Here is a 21,466-nt window from a genome sequence, read left to right as displayed (position 1 = left end):
CCCCAGGGATGTGATGTTGGCCTCTCCCTGCAGACCCCAGAGAGTCTGTGGTGCATGGGAAGCCCAGAGGTGGTGTCTGGCTGCTCCAAATGTCCCTTCTTCAATGGTCTTGCTGACAGTAACCACATCATATGCCATGGGGTTTGCAGTTTGGAGCCTTCTCCTCTTGGGAGGGAGGAAGACCTGAATGAAGCCATCCTCTTTGTGGATGGCTTACTAACAAACAGAGCTACCCCCTCAGCCTAGCTCTCTTTGCTACTTCATCTCTTCAGGATTTCTGCTGAGGCAGGTCAGGCAGTTGTTTTCCCACTGGTTTAATTCCTGGCTCTGAGATTTCTGTCCTAGGAAGCTCTTGCAGTGGGTTCTTGAAATCCACATTGAAGACTGGACTGTTCAAAAACTCAAGAGAATGGGTTTTTGAAAGTACTGAATGATGATTTAGTGTTCTCCCCTTGGGATCACATTCCTCAAGTTTTTCTGGATCAGTAAAGATCTGTTTACCTCAGACTGTTCCACATGGGCTTCCCATCTCCTTCTTCTTGCTTCACCTAGAATTGTCTGTCCTTCCCTGCACCACTTGCTGAATGAAAGAAGTTCTTAGCCTTGTGGCAATGCCTAGCAGCTGCCTAGGTGGGTGTTTCTTACTCCAGGATCTATTTTGACTTCTGGAAGGAAGAATCTGTGCATCATTTCCTACAGCCACTGGAGATCCTAGGTACAGTCAGTACCTGTTCTGTTAGTCCTGTTCAATCACTGCATTAATTTTCTCCTATTTTTGATAGGGATTTGTGTGGACCATTTCATGCCCTGTGTCACATCAAGGGCTTTGCTTTGGGAAATACTGATTTAAGCTACTGCTCAGTTCCTTTCCATGGAGATGTTGATGTTATTCCACTGTCCTGCAGGGAGACAGGATGATCCCCTCTGGAGTCTGAAACAGGGCCTGAAGTGTCAAGCCCCATTTCAGCTGCTCAGTGCATGTGAAGGCCTGCAGGAAGTGTGGTGTGGATCTGCATGAGGCTGCATTGCTCTTTGGCACTGCTGTCCATCCTACAGGAGTCATTTTGGCTTGTTTTGTCATCTTGATTCACTAGATTTTCTGATGATGGCCTGGGCTGTTGGGCAGCTGTCCAGCTCTCCTGCTGTCCTTAAAACAAGTCAATTTACTTCTGTTCCTGGTGTCAGGAAATACTGGACGTGAGTGAGGAGACCTTTTCCCTTTGTAAGCATTAGCCCCATGTGCCTTCTCTTCTCAAAAGCCCTTCCTGCCCCACACTGACAGCCCAGTTGAGCTGTCATCCTCATCCTTCCAAATCCCTACTTGTGGCATCTCCCCATGCGCAGGATGGGAGCAGCACCTGATGGAGCACATTGTGAGACCCAAGACACAAGATCCCTATCCCCCTCTTCTGGGACCAGCAGGGTCTTCCAGGGAATTCTCCCTCTATCCTTCTGTGGTTTGAGATACCAACTCAAAGTTCCCTCCTGGCCTTAGGAAGGAAAGTAAGAGGCGTAAATTGGGCTGGTGTTTGCAGTGCTGTTTGTTTACAATGAGCACTTGGATATTATTGTCACTTGTTTTACTTGTTGGGCAGCCCTGTAGGTGTGGGGAGCATTGCCTGTGCCAAAGAAGTGCTGCAAGTAAGTGTCAGACCAAAAGCAAACCTGAGCCAACACAGAGTGTGTGTGTTAGGTGGGATATTGTCATCAGAGAGAGCTTGAATTCTCCTTTCAGGTAGTGAGAGGTACTTTGGCAATTGGTACTAGAGAAACTGAAACATCCAAGGAGTGTCTCTCCTTCTGTGAGAAATCCCTGCTCTGTTAGGGCCTTTTTGGTGCCCCTTTTTGTGGGACACAGCATTGAGTCCATCACTCTGATCTGTGTGTTTGTAGCCTTTGCCTGTAAGTTCATTTATGAAATGCTGTATAAATATATAACTATATAAAAACCTTGCAGTCTTCTTTACTAGAGATAGGATCACATGTTGCTGGAGGTATTTTATAATCACTGATTTGTAATATGTAAATATTTCCATTTGCCAATTACCCAGCTGGGCATTTTATTACAGTGCAAACACCAGAAAGCTGTTCCAATTAGGAGCTGCTGTGGTTGCCCTTGTGGGCTCTGACTGCAGCAGGAGGACAGGAGCTCTCCCAGCTGCCCAGAGGAGGTTGAAAGACCTGACTAACCCACGGGGAGGAGGCAGCAACCTCATCCAGCTTCAGTCCAGGCTGCAGAGGTGGTGGGCTGGCCACCACGAGCCACCACAGGCACTCAGGGCAGCACAGTGACCTGGCCAGGCTGGAAAGCTCACCCAGGAAGGTGCAGGCAGCAGTTTGCTCTATGTTTTTGCTGCTGGACTGCTGGCAAACCACCTGGAGTGGCTCTGCCCTCCTGTGCTGCATGTGTGCCAGTGAAGCACCGCCCTTGAGCATGTTCTTCCCGAGGCAGGGCTGTAATTATGGTTAGCAAAGTAAAAATACTTGTGTGCCTTGTAAATGAGGTGCCCAGTCTGCCTTGTTCACGCCTGACAGGGCGAGGTGTGAGTGCTCAGCAGTCCCTCTGCCATGTCACCATGTCATTGAGGGCTCCTCCTTGTGTGCTCTGCCCAGAACAGGGAGCCTGCAAGCTAAAAGCAGATTACAAATGAACAAAACAATACTCTCTGGAGCCCTTGCTGGGTTTGCAATTTTTGGGCTACAAGAGGTATTTGGTATTTACTCTGTTAGCAGAGTGAATGGTGGGATTCTCTGGGCCAAGCTTGAAAGGAGTTTTTCAGTGAAGTGGTCTTGGAGGAGGAGTTGCAGGTGTCTGGTTGGTGACCTCAGGCTTCGTTTTTGTTCTGGATGGTGGCATAAGAAATGTGGCAGGTTTGAAATCTCTCATTCTATTTAATGTGCTCTGCTGAAGGAGTCTGGGAAGAGAATTGTGTTTTAGAGAACTTGAGCTGGTCTCACCCAGGGATCATGGCTGTTTCCCTTGTCAAACACAGAGCACAGGCAGTGAGGAGCCTGGTGTGAGCCCAGCGTGGGGAGCCAGCTGGAGTTGGGATGTAGGAGGTCAGAGGGACCCGGGAGTCTGTTCTTGACTCTGTTAGTGACTTGGTGTGTGACCCTCTTCAGTCAGTTGTCCTCTCCTCCTCACCTCGGAAGGCTTTTCTTTCCCCGCTTTTTTGTAAGGATGAAGTGTGAGATGATCACTTGTGAATTTTTTTCAATGCTTGCTTGGACATAATCCAAAACCAAGTGATGACTGTTTAATCAGGTTAGGAAAACTTTTTTGTCCAAGAGTCCCTTCTTCTTTAAAGTTCTAGCTTTATTGAAAACCATGAAGGCTAATGCCCTTGTACTGTGCTGAATGCCATCGATCCTGCATTTCATTATTTTGATGCACCAGAGCTCAGCCAGGTAATGCCAGAGCAGTTGCTATGTTCAGTGGCACAGTTCCCTACCTCAAATATAACTTGGTACCCAGCAGACTGTTTCAGTGAAATGAGCTGTAAGCTGATGGTGTTTAATAAGTGTTCTGAAATTCTGAGTAAATTCTTTTATCAGATGGCCTTTTAGAAGGAAATGGAAGTTTCTCTGCCTGTAAAAGGAAGGTTCTGAACAACGTGAAGGTCCCAATCACTGCCACTGTGTCAGTGCTCCTCTGGGTCAGGGGATGGAGCAGCTCCTCACTGCTGGAAGCTGCCAGGGCTGCATGCAGATATTGGGATGTAGTTTCTTATCTCTGGAGGAATTAACATTTGCCTGCAAAACGCTGGGTATGGCTCTGAGGTGGGATCAATGCCCTGTAGCCAGTGGCTCTACCCTGTCACTATTCCAGCTGATGGAGTGGCATCCCAGGATGTTCCCTCACTTCACTTAAGAGTCTCTGCACACTCTGCTGGTGTTAAAGGTGGCAATTAACATTTTGGGTGAACAGTGAATGAGGCCATTTATAACCAGTTACGCTGACATGAATCTCTCCCAACAAATTTGCATCATTAAGGAACCCTTGGAAAAATGTGTCATGCGTATAATTAAATACCTGTTTTGCTAACTCTTAATTTAATTAATCCAAAGTAAAGATGGCAGCACAAATTAATTTAGCTGGAAATGGCATTTCTCTCAGTGGGCTGAAGAGAGATTTTCTGGTGGCATTGTAGCAGATGACCTCAGGAACAGACAGGTGAACTCTGGGACTGATTGACACAGGTTTTTTTTTTTACAATGATGGCTGTGACATTCTCATAGCAGTATGTATGTCATTTATCAGCTCACTTTTTTCTGCTTGTGAGAGCAAAGAGGGAGGCCAGCTAGAAGGCCATTTCTTTGAGAGGACAGCACAGGTGTTTTTCAGCTCTACCCTGAGAGGTATTTGGTAGCAGCCATAGTAAATCCAGGTTCAGACAGGTGAATGAAAAGAAATTCAAATAACAGAAGATCTTTCTATGTCTCCCCTTGCTTTTTCTATCTGTACCTTGATCTCTTTCACTTGGTGCCTGCCTTTTTCCCCCTTAGATATGAACAGTTACAGGAAAGTAATCCGCTTTAAATATTCGTTACTCTCAACTTTCTTTAAAGAAGAATTCCTTGTAGATGATCTTTTGGTTTGACCTCTTTCCTAACCTTGTGATTCTTTTCCCCCTACCCCCTGTGCCTTTTCTGATCCTTTTCTCCCTGCCATTTAATGTCCTTCTCTCTCCCTATCCATCTTGCCTGGGATAGAACTGGAGCACAGACTGCACTGTGCAGGTGGAGGTGAGTTGAAGCCCAGCATTGGAGGAAGCAGGGAATCTGTTGTTGCTTCCTGTAGACCCATCTGAGCACCAGAAGTGGAAAAAAAAGAAAAATATTTCAATCTTTCAAACACTGGTTATTGCTTTAGCAATTCTCATTTCAGCTTAAGTAAAAATTAAGGCATGTATGGATGAAGGAAGCTCTGTGCCCTCAAGCATGGAATCCTGCTCGTCCTGCCTCCTCTCTGCAAGTTCAGGACTGGCTTTTTCTATGTGATGTTTCCTTCAAGAGGGAAATCCCATTTACCAGGTCCAGTCATGGGTACTGAGGCTGATGAGAGGCTGGTGTGGATGGCAGTGGGCTCTGGGTGATGGGCAGGAGCACAAATCTGGTGTGGTGGGACAGGCTGGGGGCTGCTGGTGCTCCAGGGGGGGAGGTTGGGAGGGTGCAAGGTCCTGCAGGAGGCACTGGGGAGAATCTGTGGCTTGACACTGCTCAGTGTTGGTCTCCCCTGAGGCCTCATGGGGTGACTTTTCTCCATATCCCATCAGATGAGATGAATGTGAAGTTGGAGCTGATTTTGTCTGTCTTTGGTAGCCTGAGCACTCCTGGCTTTCTATCATGAGCCAACCTTTAGCATCATCCAGCGTTTGCAATTGGAGCCAGTGCTTTTAAACAGGGCCTTTTGTGTTCACTTACTGAAAACCAGGGTCTGTTTCACAGGAATCTTGTTTACACCTGCCACAGCCATCCCTTTTGCTCTTCATCTGCTCCTTTCACTGGAGCTGCAGTGGTTGAAAGTGCAGAATGTCCTTTTATTCCCCTCCATCCTCGGCGTGGGACGTGACCGCAATAGAGCAGCTGGGGAGAGGACGCAGGGTGACAAGTGTGAGCCAGATGTGGGCAGCTCAAGGGCATGATACTACTGGCCTTTGGAAGGACTTGGGTGCAATGGGTTATCATCTCTACTTCTGTTTTAGCTGTTCAGTTTAGGGTTTACAAACAGCCCTCAGAGTCCTCCCTGCATGCACAGATGCACTAAAGTGACTCCGTGGCTACAGGGAAGTCCCCTCTCCATCACCATTACCAGGGGTCAGTAGCTCTTGCTCAGGGTTTGCCAGGTGAATGGTGTCTCCTTGCTGGGCAGTTTGGGCACTAAAGTTCTGAGTGGTTTTCGGGGGTGACCCAGGAGCTGCGGGAGGCGCTGAGCTGGTGCTGCAGCGCAGGAATGCAGGGAAGCCAGGGCGAGGGGAGGTGCCAGGGCTGGAGGATTTGCACAGCTGCTGCTGCAAGCCTCGTGCTCAGCCTGCTCTCTGGTGGTGGCTGCTGTAGCGGAGATGACCTTTGATAAACGGGAAACATTTGGAGTGATTTGGATAGTTGTGGTTGCTCAGTTTCACACAGTGACAGTTTGTAGCAGAGTCAACTCAGCTGCTCCTGCTTTTGTTTGCACACGCCAGTGAGAAATTCACAGGTTAAGAATCAAATCACAGCGGCTTCAATGTGAAAACTGCCAACAAAGTCTGCTCCTCAGCAGCTCTTCCCAGAACTTCCAGGTTCTCCAGTGTCTGATACTGCTCTTTCCTTTCACACTGGGGAGACTGTTGGGAGAGCAGACAGAAGAGGCACCTGCTGGCACGAAGTGTGGAGCAAACAATAAATATCTTTGAGATCTACAGTCAAATTTGGCTGATAACAGCCAGCAGGTTCCAAAACTCTTGCCAGGATTGTGCCAGAGAGAGGCACTTGATGGAGATTGCTGGCTCCAGGGCAGCAGGAGGGCTCTGGCTGGGAGCAGCATCCCTGCTGTGCCCTGGGCTGGGGAACATGGGGGGTTCTTCACTGACATCAGCAATGTGAGACACTTGTTTGGAGGTTACAGGGACCTGTCCTGTGTGCTGTCATCACTCTAGTCAGAGATCAGCCCCATTCATGTTTCCTAGATAAACTGTCACCCTGTGGATATGTCTTCCAGCAGGATTTCCTATCAGGGATGTGACACTCATGCATGTGAATTCTTGGTGCTGGAGACACCTTGAGGACTGAAGTGCCTGTAGGACACAGAGTGCAGGTGTGACCATGTAAGGATGGAGGTAGTTCCTGAGACTTCTTTTGTACGAGACCTAGTCAGGCAGCTTTGAAACTTCAGAGCAAGCTGGCACCCTCTATTTTAATCCAGTTTCCATCCCTTTGGCAGCAGAGGCAGGACACAGTTTTAGCATTTTCTTACAAGTCTGTGTTTCTTGTGTTTAGTAAAGTATTCATTTTGTCTAAAAACACAACATGAGCTATGTCTTTGAATCCCAGCTTTTTATGACTTTGACTCTGATGTTTAAAAGCAATTTAACCAGATTTGGGGTTCTTTTTCCCATGTGAATTGCTGTGGTCTAGTCAAGACAACTTTTAGTAGCAGCAGCCTTGTGGAGGAGGTATTGTGTTTCCACAATTAGAGGTTAGGAATTGACAGCAAACGAGCCAGGGATTATAATTGAAAACCAGGATAATTATTTGTGCATGGAAAAACTAAGGAATAAAAACTCATGGTGTAATGTACCTAGGAGTAGTAGATACAAATAAGAGATAATGTATCTTGCAGTGAAGGATGTTTGGATTGTGTGCATTTCACCAACCATGGGAGCAATTCCTCCTGCTCCATAGACTGAGGGTTTTGTTCAGTTGGTGCTGATGCTCTTTTAGAAAGCTTTTACCTCTCTGGTTCCTGAGGTCTGACACGGAAGAGAAAAGCTTCAATAGGCACCAGCTGCACAGTGGGCCCTGTCTTTTCAGAGCATTGCTCGCTTTTCTCCATTCCCAATTAAAATGTGTGTTAAACTTAGCTTTTGTTTGAAGCAGCCCAGCGCTGTGGTATTTAATGTAAAGAGAATGTGCTCGTCACCTTTTCTCTCTCTTTTGTGGCAGGGTCAGCATTCCTCAGGGGAGGACATGGAAATCTCTGACGACGAGACCAACCCTGCGCCCATCACCAGCGCGGATTGTGCCAAAACCATTGTGGTGAACTCCTCTGTCAGCAACACGGCCGTGATGGCCCCGTCCATCCCCCCGCTGCCACCACCGGGATTCCCTCCTCTTCCTCCTCCTCCTCCTCCTCAGCCGGGCTTCCCCATGCCCCCTCCGCTGCCCCCGCCCCCGCCACCCACGCACCCTGCGGTCACGGTGCCCCCGCCGCCGCTGCCCGCCCCGCCCGGGGTGCCCCCGCCCCACATCCTGCCCCCGCTGCCCCCCTTCCACCCCGGCATGTTCCCGGTCATGCAGGTGGACATGATCAGCGTCCTGGGCAACCAGTGGGGCGGCATGCCCATGTCCTTCCAGATGCAAACGCAGATGCTGAGCCGCATGATGCAGGCGCAGAACACGTACCAGTACCCGCCCTTCATGGCGGGCCGCATGCAGTTTGTGAACCTCCCTCCCTACCGCCCCTTCTCCATGGGAGCCGCCCTCGCCCGCGGGCAGCAGTGGCCGCCTCTGCCCAAGTTCGACCCCTCGGTTCCTCCCCCGGGCTACGAGCCCAAGAAGGAAGATCCCCACAAGGCCACGGTGGATGGAGTCCTCCTGGTCATAGTGAAGGAGCTCAAGGCCATCATGAAAAGGGACCTGAATCGCAAGATGGTCGAAGTGGTGGCGTTCCGGGCGTTTGATGACTGGTGGGACAAGAAGGAACGTCTGGCAAAGGTGAGTTTTCACTTGCTGTGTCCTGGGGAGAGCTGTTCTTAGTGTTTGTGGCCAGGGTGTGGGGTCAGCGGGAGTCTGGAGCTGACTTTAAAAAACCCAAACCCCTAAATTTTCATGTACAAGAGGAAACTGAAGTTTAGCTCCAAAAAACTGAAGTCAGATGCAAGAGGAATGTTTGAAACCACCAAGCCTCTGTCTTGTGTTCCCCACTTTGTGCAATGAGATGTGTGGGTATTTCCAGTTCTGCCCCCTCCCCAGTGCATGTACAAGGCAGCAAAAGCTGAACATTGGCCAAATACACCAAGAGTTCCAGGGATTAGTTGAGAAAGCAGCTTTGCATGAATCCTCTGATCCTTTTCTCACCCAATTTGAAGTGTACCTCAGCCAGCAAGCAGCTCTGCGATCTAATGTGTGGTAAATTTGTCACTACCCAAAAAACCTAACACTGCAGAAAGGTTAATGCAAACCTCAAAATTACTATTGCAGTGAATTACTGTAAAAATAACAGACCAAACCACAACCTGCAAGTATGTCAGTTTTCAGAGCAGTATCCTCACCACCTGTTTGTGTAAACCAGTTGTGTGTCAATCTGGTGCTTGGGAGAGCTCCTTGGCTTTCTGGAGGAGTTGGTCATGCTGCTTCTTAACAGCTGCTTTGTGACAGTGTAATTTACTGTGGCTTAGAGCTGGCTGGCGTGACGTGCAGCAGAAACCCCGTCCCTTCCTCCTGACTAATGCTCAGAGCTTTTCTCCTGCCAGCAAGCGTGTGCTGACAGTCTTGGAGGCGGCCCGTGAGTTTCCAGGGCAATGAAGGAAACAGATCCAGCAAAGAGTTGCAAAAACAGCAACTGAAACACTCAAGAAATTGTTTTAAACCAGACATCTGTGGTGAAAAAGCAGAAGCAAGTTGAGGTAGATCTTCAGGCTCACTGACATCCTAAGTTATGGCTGGATTTGGGGTGTTCTTCCCTCACCTGGGGTTTATAAGCCATTTTGGGAAGGGAAACTGACTGTACCACAGCAGCTCACCACAGTCCTTGCCACAGGTTATGTTGGATGTGAGCAGTGTAATTGAAAATGTGAAATTGCTGCATGGGAAACCACGTGTGCTCTCTGTCCAGGAACAGAGATGCCAGAACCCTTCCTGCCCCAGGGCATGTGTTATTGTTGTGTACAGAAAAACCTCATAGATTTCAGAGCTTTCTGCTAGGACTGAGTACCCCTGGCATTGGAGTGAGACAAGATTCCTTCTCAGGCAGAAGTTGCCTGCTTTTGCAGAAAACAAAATACAAATATTCAGCTTAAACTGAATATTTAACTGTACCTTCCCATTGCTGGTGTCTGTATGTGTGAGGGGGGGTTACTGGGCTCCTTGGTGGCAGCTAGAGGTCAGTTCCCCAAGTGCTCTGGCTGCTGTGTTCCATCAAAGGCAGCTGATTGATTGATTGATTGATTGATTCCAGCTCTGGCAGCTGAGTGACTTCCAAGAGGCATCATGCCCTAGGAAAAGGGTGGGAAGGCTCAAGGATAAATCTGGTGTCCTGGGTCAGGCAGGGTGGAAATTGTGTGGGGTGAAAGCTGTGAAGGGAGCAGGTTGCTGGGGAAGGCAGCACATTCCATGGACCTTTTCTGCCTGAGCTAGGGCAAAGCTTTTCTTTGTTCCCAGATCTAGTGGTGGGTTAGGTTTGAAAGCCTAGGTAAGATGCATTAAGCAGAGTGCCAGGAGTAACCAGGCATCCTGGCCACAGAACGCTGCTGCTTGGATTCCCTGCTTGATATTCCCATTAGTCTTGTCCCTAATTAGCAGGAGAGCTGAGCTTGTGCTGCCTCTTTGGTGATTACAGCCCACTTCAGCCTGTGAGCTCTGGTAGGGTGTGCAGGAGAAACTCTTTGGGGTGTTGTGTCCTGGGCTGATGCAGGTGAGTGTCACCTCCAGTGCCCCTGCTTTGGGCAGAACATCATGTGCCACCATGTGTGACATTCTCCTGGCTTTTCCACCTCTCCACAGCTGCAGAGAGCTGAATTCCTGCTCTTCCTTCACACCTCAGCTCTGCTGAAAAAGGATTTGTTGAGGCTGTGTGTCTATTTTGTAGACCCTTTGGTGTTTCACCTAAATATTTTCATGTCCGTGTTGCCAGGACTGGAGCCTTCTGACAGGTTTTGTGGACTGGGGCTCTGGTTGCTAAGGGAACACAGGGATGTGTGTGATTTTTTTATGCACTATTTTTGGCCTGGCACTCAGCAGAAGGAAGATGTTCCCAACTGGAAGGTCTGGAGTTGCTTTCAGTTATGTGGGTTAGCAAGGGAAGGTGGATAACACATTGTTGGGCTGACTTGCCTAAAGCACACTCAAATTATTTTTATTATTCTATGCAGCTCTAGTTCCTTTCAGGTGTGGGGCACCTTCAGATGCCCTCCAAGAAACTGATGCCTGGGCAGGACAGTGATATTTCCCAAACCCTGACTATTTAAATCATTTCCAGACTTTGTGTCCTTCCCAGGGAACTTCCCCTCTCAAATGTGCCTTCTCTGTTGCAGGCATCTCTCACTCCAGTGAAGTCTGGAGGAGAAGTGGAGGAAAAACCAAAGCCAAAGGATCGAATGGCCTCTTGTCTGCTGGAGAACTGGAACAAGGGAGAAGGGCTGGGCTACGAGGCCATCGGCCTTGGCATCGGCCTGCGGGGCGCCATCCGCCTGCCATCCTTCAAGGTGAGAACAAAACCTCTCTTCCTTGTGCTGCCATCCCCCACAGGAGCCTTAGGAGGACAGACCTGCTAGGTTTGTGCCCCAGAGCCCTCAGGCTGTTCACTCCACTCTGGGGTTGCTTCTGACCCCCCAGGACCAGAGCAAGGAGCCTCTGTTCCCTTTGCTTTTCATCCTCCCCTTGTGTGAATTAGCTGTAGAGGATCTCCCTGTCTTTAGGACACAGCATTTCAGCATCATCATAAAATACATGTATGCTCATGGTGCTTTACACAGTTACTGTTCTGGCTGCAATCTCTGATGGCTTGGTAGCTGAGTCTCAGTTTGCTTGAACTTTGCCTCCTCAGAAGCACAGGGTATCCATTTTGAAAAGCATTTGCATAAAAAATTAAAATTATCTTAAAGTTTGGGGTAGGGGGCTGTAGAGAGCTTCCCTGAAATTAGGATTTTTGAATGCACAGAAGGTGCAAGTAAAAGGTTTGGGATGAGAAATTCTCCAGTCTCTATTTAGAATAAAACTTGCTTTGAGGTTCTTTGAGATGCCCTGGGCTTAGGCTCACTTTCTGTTCTACTACAATCTCAGACACATGGATTTGTCAAGAGTTTTCTCTGTCATCCTCAAAGTACCAGGTGATGACATGCACCATGCTGGTACCTAGGGTGTTTTCATGCAAATTGAAGGGGTAGAGTTTCATTCAGAGTGAAATTCTGTTTGCAAGCAAATAAAGAGATGAAGAGCTGGGAAGTGGCCCTTGGTTTCTGCTGTGACCACAGCAAAGTAAAGAAGTGGCAATTTGCTTAAGAAGTTGATTTCTGCTGTTTCTAAACTTTCAGAAATGCTAATTGTGTCTTTTGTTCAGGTGAAAAGAAAGGAGCCACCTGAAGCTGCCTCAGCAGGAGATCAGAAGAGAATCCGGCCTTCTACTTCTGTGGATGATGAAGATGAAGGTTTGCAAAGTGCATTTGTTTGAAACCCAGGAGCAGATGCAAACCCCACCAAGCTGAATCCTTTAAACTTCACAGCAGTGTGCTCACTTACAGTTAAACACAGAGTCAAGGATCTGAGCCAAACCTGCTTCTCACAGAGCTCAGATCAGCTGGGCCATGGCCCCTCTGGGTTCAATTATCTGAAATTCACTGGTGGGAAGTTTAAGATCCACATTTTAAGAATAACTCATAACCTATTTTAGCTGTGCTGGGCCCCAGCAGAAGGAGCTCAGATGGGTTCATGGGCTCTTTGGGGTGTGCACACAGCTCCCTGGGATGTGATGGGAGGAAGCATGCAACAGTTTGCTCTGCATTTGATTTGAGAAAGAAACCAAAGTTACTTGCCAGAAAAATCTGTTTGAAAATATCTTAACATTATTTCCTATTACCAGGGAAGAGTAAAGAGGAGACAAAGCTTTGAATACCCTTTGTTTTGCACATGGGTTCATGTAGAAGTCGATTCAGATTAACAAGTGGTTGTGAAGCCAAAAAATGAAACATAAAAGCATTAAATTCAGGTTGCCTGTCCTGACCTCACTCATGCTGTGTTTCCTGTCAGGCTTGGCCACCCACATTTTGCCATCAGCACTGTTCACTGTGACATCAGCAGGTCCCTGTAAGCCTGGGGACCCTCACACCACATGGGCACATTGCTCCTGACTTCCATCTTCCCAAAGAAGTTTCCCTTATGGAGTTAACTCTTTCTGTCCTTTCCAAGGTATTAGATGGTAATTTCTGTTGCTTTTGCTCCTCAGAGTCAGAGAGGGACAGGGATGCTTCTGATACAACATCTGACCTGTCAAAGAAGGACGCAGAGGCTGTGGGGCTGCGGCGGCGACCAGCGAGGCCATTGGAGCTGGACAGCGAGGGAGAGGAGGGAGATGAGACATCAGGGAAAGAGGAAGAGTCCTCCTCAGAGAAGGAAGAGGAGCAGGAGGAAGAGGGAGGCTTGGTGAAAGCAGCACCTGGCAAGGTGTGTTGGTGTGAGGCTGCAGTTTCAGTGCTGTCTGTCATTAAAAGGGGGCCTGGTCATGCTAAGTGCCAAAGTTCCTTTTTCTGGGAGATGAGTGCTCCTGGTGGGGTCTGTCTGTCTGTCCTTACAGAGCTCTGCCAGTTACTCCCTCTTCAAGTTCTCTGGCAGCCTCCCTGAGAGTCCCTGGTGGTTACTGCAGCCAGGGACAGGCTCAGGCACTGTTCATTTTTGGCAATCTGTTTTGCAAAGGAGGAAGAAGAGGAGGAGGAGGATGATGAAGATGATGAGGATGAAAATGATGACGAAGACGAGGATGAAGATGATGAGGAGGAGACAGGCATAGACACAAGTGACAAGGAGGAGGAGCAGGACTCCGAGGAGGGTAAGGAGCTGCAGTGGAAGCAGTGTCACAAGTGTCACCTTTGGGTCAGCTGTGGTCTCCCTTTGCCTTTGTGAACTGATTTTGTTACTTGTGTACCTCCTTTCACTGGGCAGTTTTACACAATATAATGCAGAGAGATATTTTTAATTAATACCTGTGAGGTTTCTGTGATCCCTCAGTCACTGGGTCCTTTTTGAGCCCTCCAGTCCCTACCTGATCTCAGCCCAACCCAGCCCCAGGGGCACTGGTCTCAAGCTCAGCTAAATGTGTGCTTGTTTTGTGAAACAGGAGTGGCTGGGGGAAGAAGGGACCAGATTTCTGAAAAGGGCAATCAGTTCCTGCTCTGGCAGGTGGTAGTTTCCACTTTTTAAGGCCATGTGTAAAGGCTGCAGAAAATCTTAGTAGAAAATACAATACACCAAGAGACCCAGGTTGGAGATGCCAGGCAGCACCACTACTCACTGTTGTATGGTGATTGTTGTAAGGGACAGGATTTATCAATCTCTGCAAAAATAACTGAATTGGGAGGCCACTCCTTCAAACCCACCTGCTGCTGGTGCTGCTGTTTCCACTCTTATACAGGGGAAGGGATATTGGCCCCTGACTGATTGTTAAAGGCAGAAAGCAGAGCTAATGGAGTTTGTTCTTGCAGATGTAGCAAGTCCCTCGTCTTCCAAGGCTGAAGCTGAATCATCTGATGAGAGTGAGGACTCCTCTGAATTCGAGTCCAGTTCAGACTCGGATGATGAAGATGAGGAGGATGATGATGATGATGAAGAGGAGGAGGAAGAAGAGGAGGAAGAGGTGGCTGAAGATCAAGGCAGAGAAGCCATGGTTGCTGAGCCAGAGCCTGAATCTGCTTGTCATGAGCTTCCTGATGATGAGAGGGAGACTATTTTGGACCTGTATCCTGTGGATGACTACATGGATGCCACAGGCTTGGGACTTGCTGAGCCAGCTTTGGCAGTGAAAGATGAAGGCAGTGAAGAAATCAAGGCAGGGGATAGTGAGTGTGGCCAAGTCCTGGGGGCTCCTGTTGCTGCTGAAACTCTGAAACATTTGGTTATGGAAAGAGACCAGGAGACAAAGCTTGCACTCTCTCCCATCTGTAGGACAGGTATGCCCTTCCATGTCCTTTGGAGTTTTGTTATTAAGTTTCCAAGTAAATTTTCTCCCAGTATCCAATATGTATGGGTTTGTATTTCCCTTGTTCTCTTTCTTCTTCCAGTCTTGGCTCTAGGCTAGGGATTATCTGTACAGGGAAAGAGCTCTGTGCTGAACTTTCCTTCCTAGTAAGGAGCTTTACATGAGCCAGCTGCTACTAAAAATACTGTGGTTACTGTATCCAGAATCTTATCCTGGGTCAGTTTAGTTGGAGTCCTAGAGGAACTGAACAGTTGTCATCGTCTGAGGGTGACTGATCGGGTGGTGTGGTGGCTGAAGCTCAAGATAGAAAAGCTGTGGCTGCTAAAACAGAACAGGAATGCCACTACTGGCTCTTTTTGGTTTTAATATCAAAGCAGGATGTGACAGGGAAGCTGCATGGGGCAGGTGAGTGGAGTCTCAGAGTTATCTATGGTTCCTAATATTATTTCTGGGTGGTTTTGTCACCTACTCCTTTTAAATGAGTGATACTCAGTAGTTTTCTGGAAGAAGGAAATTGTCTTCAATCAATACAGAGTTGTACTTAACCCAAGGAAACTGGAAACCTTTTACTAGAACAGGAGTGAGATGCATAAAGCTTGAGTAATTTGGCAACTGGGGGAAATCTAAAAGTTAAAATTGGAGCCAACAGGGAGGGCACATCTAATGGGGCCTGCTGTGGAGCCTTGGGCAGCTCTGGTGTCTGAGGACTGGGCAGTGTTCTGACACTTGGAGAGCTGGAAATCCAATCCCTGCACAAGGTGTCACTCCTTGGCTACTGCAAAATCCAAAAGTCACAAAGAGGTAAAATGTTAAACTGGGCAGGGCAAAGAAGAGCTGGTTTTGCACGAATCCTTTCTAGAACAGGTCAGTGTGCTGAAAGAACATAAATTTGGAGACACTTGCATTTGAGCAACTTGACATGTGTAAGGAGCTTTCCAGGTAAGCTGTGGGAACAAACTCCAACTGCAGCATTGTCCTTGAGCAACCCAGCTCATGCAGGAGTGGCAAGGCTCAGACCCTTCTCCAGCAGCCCTGGTTTGTTCAGCACAGAGAATGCCTCCCTTCCAATTCTCCAAGCATTTTCACCTCCTTTCGTTCTCCCACTTGAAAATGTTATTTTGAGCTGCCTAACAAGATTCACCGTTGATTCCTTTTGGACCTGGCCCTAAGTGGGTAAATAAACTCCAGACAAATGAGGCTGCTGCAGGGAGAGCAGCATATAAATTGCCTCATTGATACCATCTGAGTGTGTCCTCATCCATTACAAGGGCTTCCTGTTTGCCTCATGTGTTGTTCAGGAGTTTTCTTCTATTCCCTTCACCATTCCCTCCTTGGAGAGCTGAGGGTGCTCCTTGGCCCTGCAGTTAGTTTAGTTCCCACATTAGGAAAGGTGATAGCTCTGGGCTCTGGCAGCTCTCCTCCAAAGTCCTCACTCCACAATCCACTCCTTCCTTTAATCTCTGTACAAAAGGTTGTCAGGGCTTTTGAAAGCAGAGAAACCTTCGTTCTGGTCTGTGTCGGAGTTAATCCTCAAATTAATAGTGTGGGTTTTTTATGGTCCATTAGGAAAGTGTGTGGTAGTGTCTAATTACTCTACACTCTGTGCCTCCAAAATGTAAAGCACTGGAGCTTTAAAGCCTCCCAGTGGAATTGAGCTGTATTTTAATTGTGGCATCTTCAACATGTCTTTACTAGCAAGTGGCAAGTAACCAAGTGGAGGCAAAGCTGCTGATTCTCCTCTCTGTTCCCCTTTCAGAGGAAGAGTCCGAACCCACTCCCATGCTGGAGCCAGAGGTACAGGAAGGTCCAAAGCCTGAATCTCAAGATGAGGAGGCGTCTCTCTGTATCTCTGCTCCAGGAGGAGTCTTTGGGGAACCTCTGCCCAGCAAAAGCAGCTTCTTTGGCAAGTCTGAGGAGAGCAGCTTGGAAGGCCGGGTCAAAGCGGAGGAGGAGGAGCGGCTGCCGCGCACGCCGGGGCGGGAGGTGCTGATCCACCCGGACACTGAGACTGTCCTGCTGCCAGCCCACAAGGTGCCATCCTCCATGCTTCCCTTGCCAACCACTCCCGGCAAGGAAGAGCCTTTAGTCCCTCCAGAAAAGTTCCCTGAACAATTAATGGTGACCAAAACATCCGTGGAGGAGGAGATTCCCAGGACTCCCGGGCGGGACATTTTGGCCAAGTCTTCGCACCCCTTGACGAAGTCGCAGAGCACGGACACTGTTCCAGCCACGCCAGGAAGTGATGCTCCCCTTACAGGCAGCAGCTTGACCCTCAGTTCCCCTCAAGTCCCAGGGAGCCCCTTTTCCTACCCATCCCAATCCCCTGGCATTAACAGTGGCATTCCTCGGACTCCTGGGAGAGATTTCAATTTCACGCCTACTTTCCCAGAGGCTGGTGCTACCATTCCTTGCCTTCTGCCTGGCAAGAAGCAGTCAGAGGATGAGCTAGAAGAGAAAACCTTTAAAGAGCCTCTTGGTGCTTCCCTTACGATCAGCATGAACAGTGTTCCTTCCCCCATCCCCTTTGCCAGCCCCCCGCAAGCAGATTTCCACATGGACATGGCTTTGCCACCTGATGAGCCAATACCTGTAGCAGCCCTGCCGTGCGTGCATGGAGATGGAAGAATGCCCATCGAGGAATGCAAGGCAGAAGTAAAACCTGTTTTGCTCTCCCCAGAAGTACCCCCTGGGGCTTCTATCCTTCCTCCCCCACCACCACCTTCTGTTCTTCCCAAAAGGAGGCCGGGTCGGCCGAGGCGGTCCCCACCTTCTGTCCTGTCTCTGGATGTGTACTCGGGCAAAACCATAGAACCTCCTCCCATGCCAGTGGCCTTGGTGGAAGGTGCCGTGGGCAAAGAGCTGCTGAGCGGACATCCTGATGCCTACTACGGACTGAAAGACCCTGAAGCCGTCACCCTGGACTTCAGGAATGACGGTTTCCACGAGAAAATAGCAGCTGAGACAGTTGCAGAGAAGCTGCCATTCAAGGAACTGGAGAACCAGTGGAACGAAGACTTCAAGGAAGAGGAGGCTCACGCCAAGCCCAAGCGCCAGTGGCGGAGGCAGAGGAAATCCGAGGAGCTGCCGGTGATCCCTTCCCCCGAGTACTCCCCGCCCCAGCCGCAGTTCAGGCCGCGCTCCGAGTTCGAGGAGATGACGATTCTGTACGACATCTGGAACGGGGGCATTGACGAGGAGGACATCAAGTTCATGTGCATCACCTACGACCGCTTGTTGCAGCAGGACAACGGTATGGACTGGCTCAATGACACCCTCTGGGTTTTCCATCCTTATATCCTTTCTCACGGTGTGCTGCACGTGTGAGATGCCCGAGAAGTTGGTGGTTCCTTACAGGAATAGAGATTGTTTGGATGAGCAGGGAATTTTAGACTGTTTCATTCTCTGAAGCTGCAATACAAAAATACTGCAGAAGTGGCTGTTCCTGCTGCACATTCAGTCTGGAAGTGCAGGGACAATCTGTAGGCACCTCTTCTGGGGAGGTTTCCTTCCTGGTTTGAGAAGCTTCTGTCTGCATGTAACCAGACTTTTTTTCCAGCTTTCCTGTGGAATTTCTAGTCTGCACATACAGAGCTTTCACTTGGAGCTAAAACTTGCTGTAAAAATCATCTCACCATCTGTGCCCAAAACAATGAGTTAGTGGTTCTAGCAGCTTTAAGTTGCTTTGAGGTTGAAATACTGATAAAATCATAGCTTTCTAAGTGGCACATCAGGGTTCTGTGTGTGTGCACCCACCAGTAGTGTTCTCCAGAGCAGAGCCTAAAAGACTGTTCTGAAAACCTCAGAACTCTCCAGTACTTTTTTCAGGAAAGATGTCCAGGTTTATGTGTTGAAGAAGACAAACACACCACCTTGTGTGTTGCTAGAGATTGTGTGAAGTTCAGATATCTTCATCCCTTGCTTCCTGCAAGACAGGATAGCAAAACCAAAAAAGCCCAAACCACCTAAAACAGTCAGTGATAACTAACAAAACCCATAGTGAAAATAAATCTCTTTCCATCTTGATAAGGATTATACTGTAACAGCAAAATTACACTCACTTTTTAAGCCACTTCCAAATCACCTTGAGTTCATCGTGTGTCACACTGCATGGCAAGTGTGAAAGTACCTGCAGGCTCCTCTGCTTTGCAGCCAACCCTCAGCACTCTGGTTTTGAGGCTGTCACCTCCTGGTTTTTATGGTCCCTCTGCTTCAGTGTTTTGGTGTCAAGGATACATTTTCCCTCACAGCAAGCATTTTTGGGTCAGTCTCGATTGTTGTAGCTTTCATGGCTGTGTTTGTGGGGTGAGCTGGCAGCAGTACAGCTCCACTGTCCTTCCAGGAGACAAAGCTCTGAAGGTTTGTAGTGTGTGTCTGAAGGAGCTGATGTCTCAAGGCTGCTGAGAGCAGCCCCTCTCCAAGGCTCTCCAGTAGTAATGTTATTTTTTACAACCCCACAAAACCTTCCCAATTTTCCAGGCTCCAGGTGTTAGCTCCATGCAACTGTAGCGAGTTTAGTCTGATATCCACCTCTGGCTGTGTTTCTCCTTAACCTCTTGGCACCCACCAGCTTTTCCACCCCCAAGAAGAAGAAGCGGGATGACGGCATGCGGGAGCACGTCACGGGCTGCGCGCGAAGCGAGGGCTATTACAAAATTGATAAGAAGGACAAACTCAAATACCTCAACAATAGCCGAGCTTTTGCAGAGGAGCCTCCAGCTGACACCCAGGTGAGGAATCCAGCTGTGAGTGGGGTTTGGTTTGACACTGTCACACACAGCAGGTGCTTCCTGCCTTTTGGCAGGGAGGGAGAGGGAGCTGTTTGTCTCCTTGATTGTCCTGGGGATGTGTGGGGAGTGTTAATGTTTGATGTAAGGTGTTCTGTGGTGATGTGCTGTAGCACAAGGGGCTGCTCACAGGGAGCCTGCAGGGTGTTGGGTCAGCTTTGATCCCCCATTTGTCCTCTCAGGGTATGAGCATCCCTGCCCAACCTCACGCTTCCACCCGGGCTGGTTCCGAGAGGCGATCAGAGCAGCGCAGGCTTCTCTCCTCCTTCACTGGTAGCTGTGACAGTGACCTGCTCAAGTTCAACCAGCTCAAGGTAAACACCCCCTGCTGCAGATCCTGGACCCAGAGACATCCTTTCCTGGTCTGTGCTGTGGCTAATTCAGGGTTGGGTTTTGGGGTGTTTTCTTCATGCAGTTCCGGAAGAAAAAACTAAAATTCTGCAAGAGCCACATTCACGACTGGGGCCTTTTTGCTATGGAGCCCATTGCAGCTGATGAGATGGTGATAGAGTACGTGGGGCAGAACATCAGGCAGGTAAGCTGTGGCTGAAATCTGAGCAAAAACCAGCCCTCGGTGAAATCCTTGAGTATGACAGCAAGGATTGGGGTCCTGGGTCAGAGGTGTCAGCTCTGTGGGATGAGCACAGGTAGGCATGGTTTGGAGCTACAAGGGTGGGAATTCCAACAATCCATGGAAACTGGAGCACTCAGGAGAAGCCTCCTTAAGAAGCCCATCCTGAACTTCTGTGTTTCCAGTTGGGTGTGTGCTCTCTTGGGGTAGTGGGGATCTTACAGAGCCCCATTGCCTGGCACAAGCAGAGCTCAGGGGAGCCTTGTGGAGGTGAGGTGGCTGCTCACAGGTGTCCTGAGCCTGCCTGGCTTTCTGCAGGTCATTGCTGACATGCGTGAGAAGCGATACGAGGACGAGGGCATCGGCAGCAGTTACATGTTCAGAGTCGACCACGACACCATCATCGATGCCACCAAGTGTGGGAACTTTGCCAGGTTCATCAATCACAGCTGCAATGTGAGTATCTCTTCTGGCCTGTCCTTGTTCCCTGGCATGCTGACAAGCCTGGGGAGGTTCTGCCAGCCCTGACTGGGGTGCTCAGAAGTGGCAGGGGGCGCAGGGTTGTGATTAAATGTTAATGAGCCACAGCAGGTCAGAGCAGGGTCTAAAGCAGTGTAAAGAGCTTGGAGAGACCTGAGGAGTGAAACATGCAGGGAGACTGAGTGCACTCAGGAGCCCTTCTGGCTGTCTCAGGGAACCTGATGGACACTGAGCGAGCAAATCTAACAAATATTTCCTTAAAACATAGCAAATTTCAGCTGTGGGAAATTCAGCTCCTTCTAGTGTCCGCATGGGAAAATAATCCCTGCTGTTTCCTGCTCTGCTCCGTGCTGCAGTCTGCTCTCAGACTTGCCTGGCCAAACTGTTAAGCATTGAGCTTCTCTTAACCTGGGACAAAATTGATGGAGCATCATCCAGGCTCTTTTGCTCCACAAATGAGCAGAATGTGGATATTTTGGAGCAGCACAAGGGGGGCTTCTCTGTTTTCTGGCTTCATACCTCCCTCTTGAGTCCAGGCTCTGAAAGTGTGGCTGGGGTTGTCTCGGGAAAGGGCTGCCCTGTTTTATTTTATCTTGAAATAATTGTATGGAGGCTGGAAAGCTGTGGCACTCTGAAACCTGCATCCTCACCTGTTGCGTCACCCTTGCAGCCAAATTGTTATGCTAAAGTGATCACGGTGGAGTCTCAAAAGAAGATCGTTATCTACTCCAAGCAGCACATCAATGTGAACGAGGAAATTACCTACGACTACAAGTTTCCAATTGAGGATGTAAAGATCCCGTGTCTCTGTGGCTCTGAGAACTGCAGGGGAACCCTGAACTGAACTCGAGGTTTCTCGTCACACTTGCACCTTCGGCCATGTCAAAACTGTGGTAACCAGGTGTGGTTGCACTTTGCCAAAAAAAAGAGGAAAAAAAAAACCTACAGAAAAAAAAGGAAGAAAAAAATTTAAAAGCAAAAAAATACTTACAAAAAAAAAAAAAAAAGAGGAAAAAGAGAAGAAAA

General features: G+C 48.8%; 1 protein-coding gene across 1 annotated transcript in view; it reads left to right on the top strand.

Moving 5' to 3' along the window:
• The window catches only part of SETD1B (SET domain containing 1B, histone lysine methyltransferase), a 43,124-nt gene extending 21,658 nt beyond the window's left edge, over positions 1 to 21,466 (top strand). The window contains exons 7-18 of the mRNA XM_058816579.1: positions 7,645 to 8,415; positions 10,953 to 11,123; positions 11,978 to 12,065; positions 12,860 to 13,077; positions 13,327 to 13,459; positions 14,112 to 14,576; positions 16,362 to 17,897; positions 19,166 to 19,332; positions 19,572 to 19,703; positions 19,805 to 19,924; positions 20,279 to 20,416; positions 21,111 to 21,466. Of these exons, the coding sequence (XP_058672562.1) occupies positions 7,645 to 8,415; positions 10,953 to 11,123; positions 11,978 to 12,065; positions 12,860 to 13,077; positions 13,327 to 13,459; positions 14,112 to 14,576; positions 16,362 to 17,897; positions 19,166 to 19,332; positions 19,572 to 19,703; positions 19,805 to 19,924; positions 20,279 to 20,416; positions 21,111 to 21,284 (4,113 nt within the window). The 3' untranslated portion in view covers positions 21,285 to 21,466. The remainder of the gene's footprint in view (positions 1 to 7,644; positions 8,416 to 10,952; positions 11,124 to 11,977; positions 12,066 to 12,859; positions 13,078 to 13,326; positions 13,460 to 14,111; positions 14,577 to 16,361; positions 17,898 to 19,165; positions 19,333 to 19,571; positions 19,704 to 19,804; positions 19,925 to 20,278; positions 20,417 to 21,110) is intronic.

This window comes from Ammospiza caudacuta, chromosome 18 (assembly GCF_027887145.1).
Source record: "Ammospiza caudacuta isolate bAmmCau1 chromosome 18, bAmmCau1.pri, whole genome shotgun sequence".
In the NCBI taxonomy this organism is placed as follows: Eukaryota; Metazoa; Chordata; class Aves; order Passeriformes; family Passerellidae; genus Ammospiza; species Ammospiza caudacuta.
The sequence above is the reverse complement of the archived record's forward strand: the minus strand, read 5'-3'. Positions and strand labels throughout refer to the sequence as shown.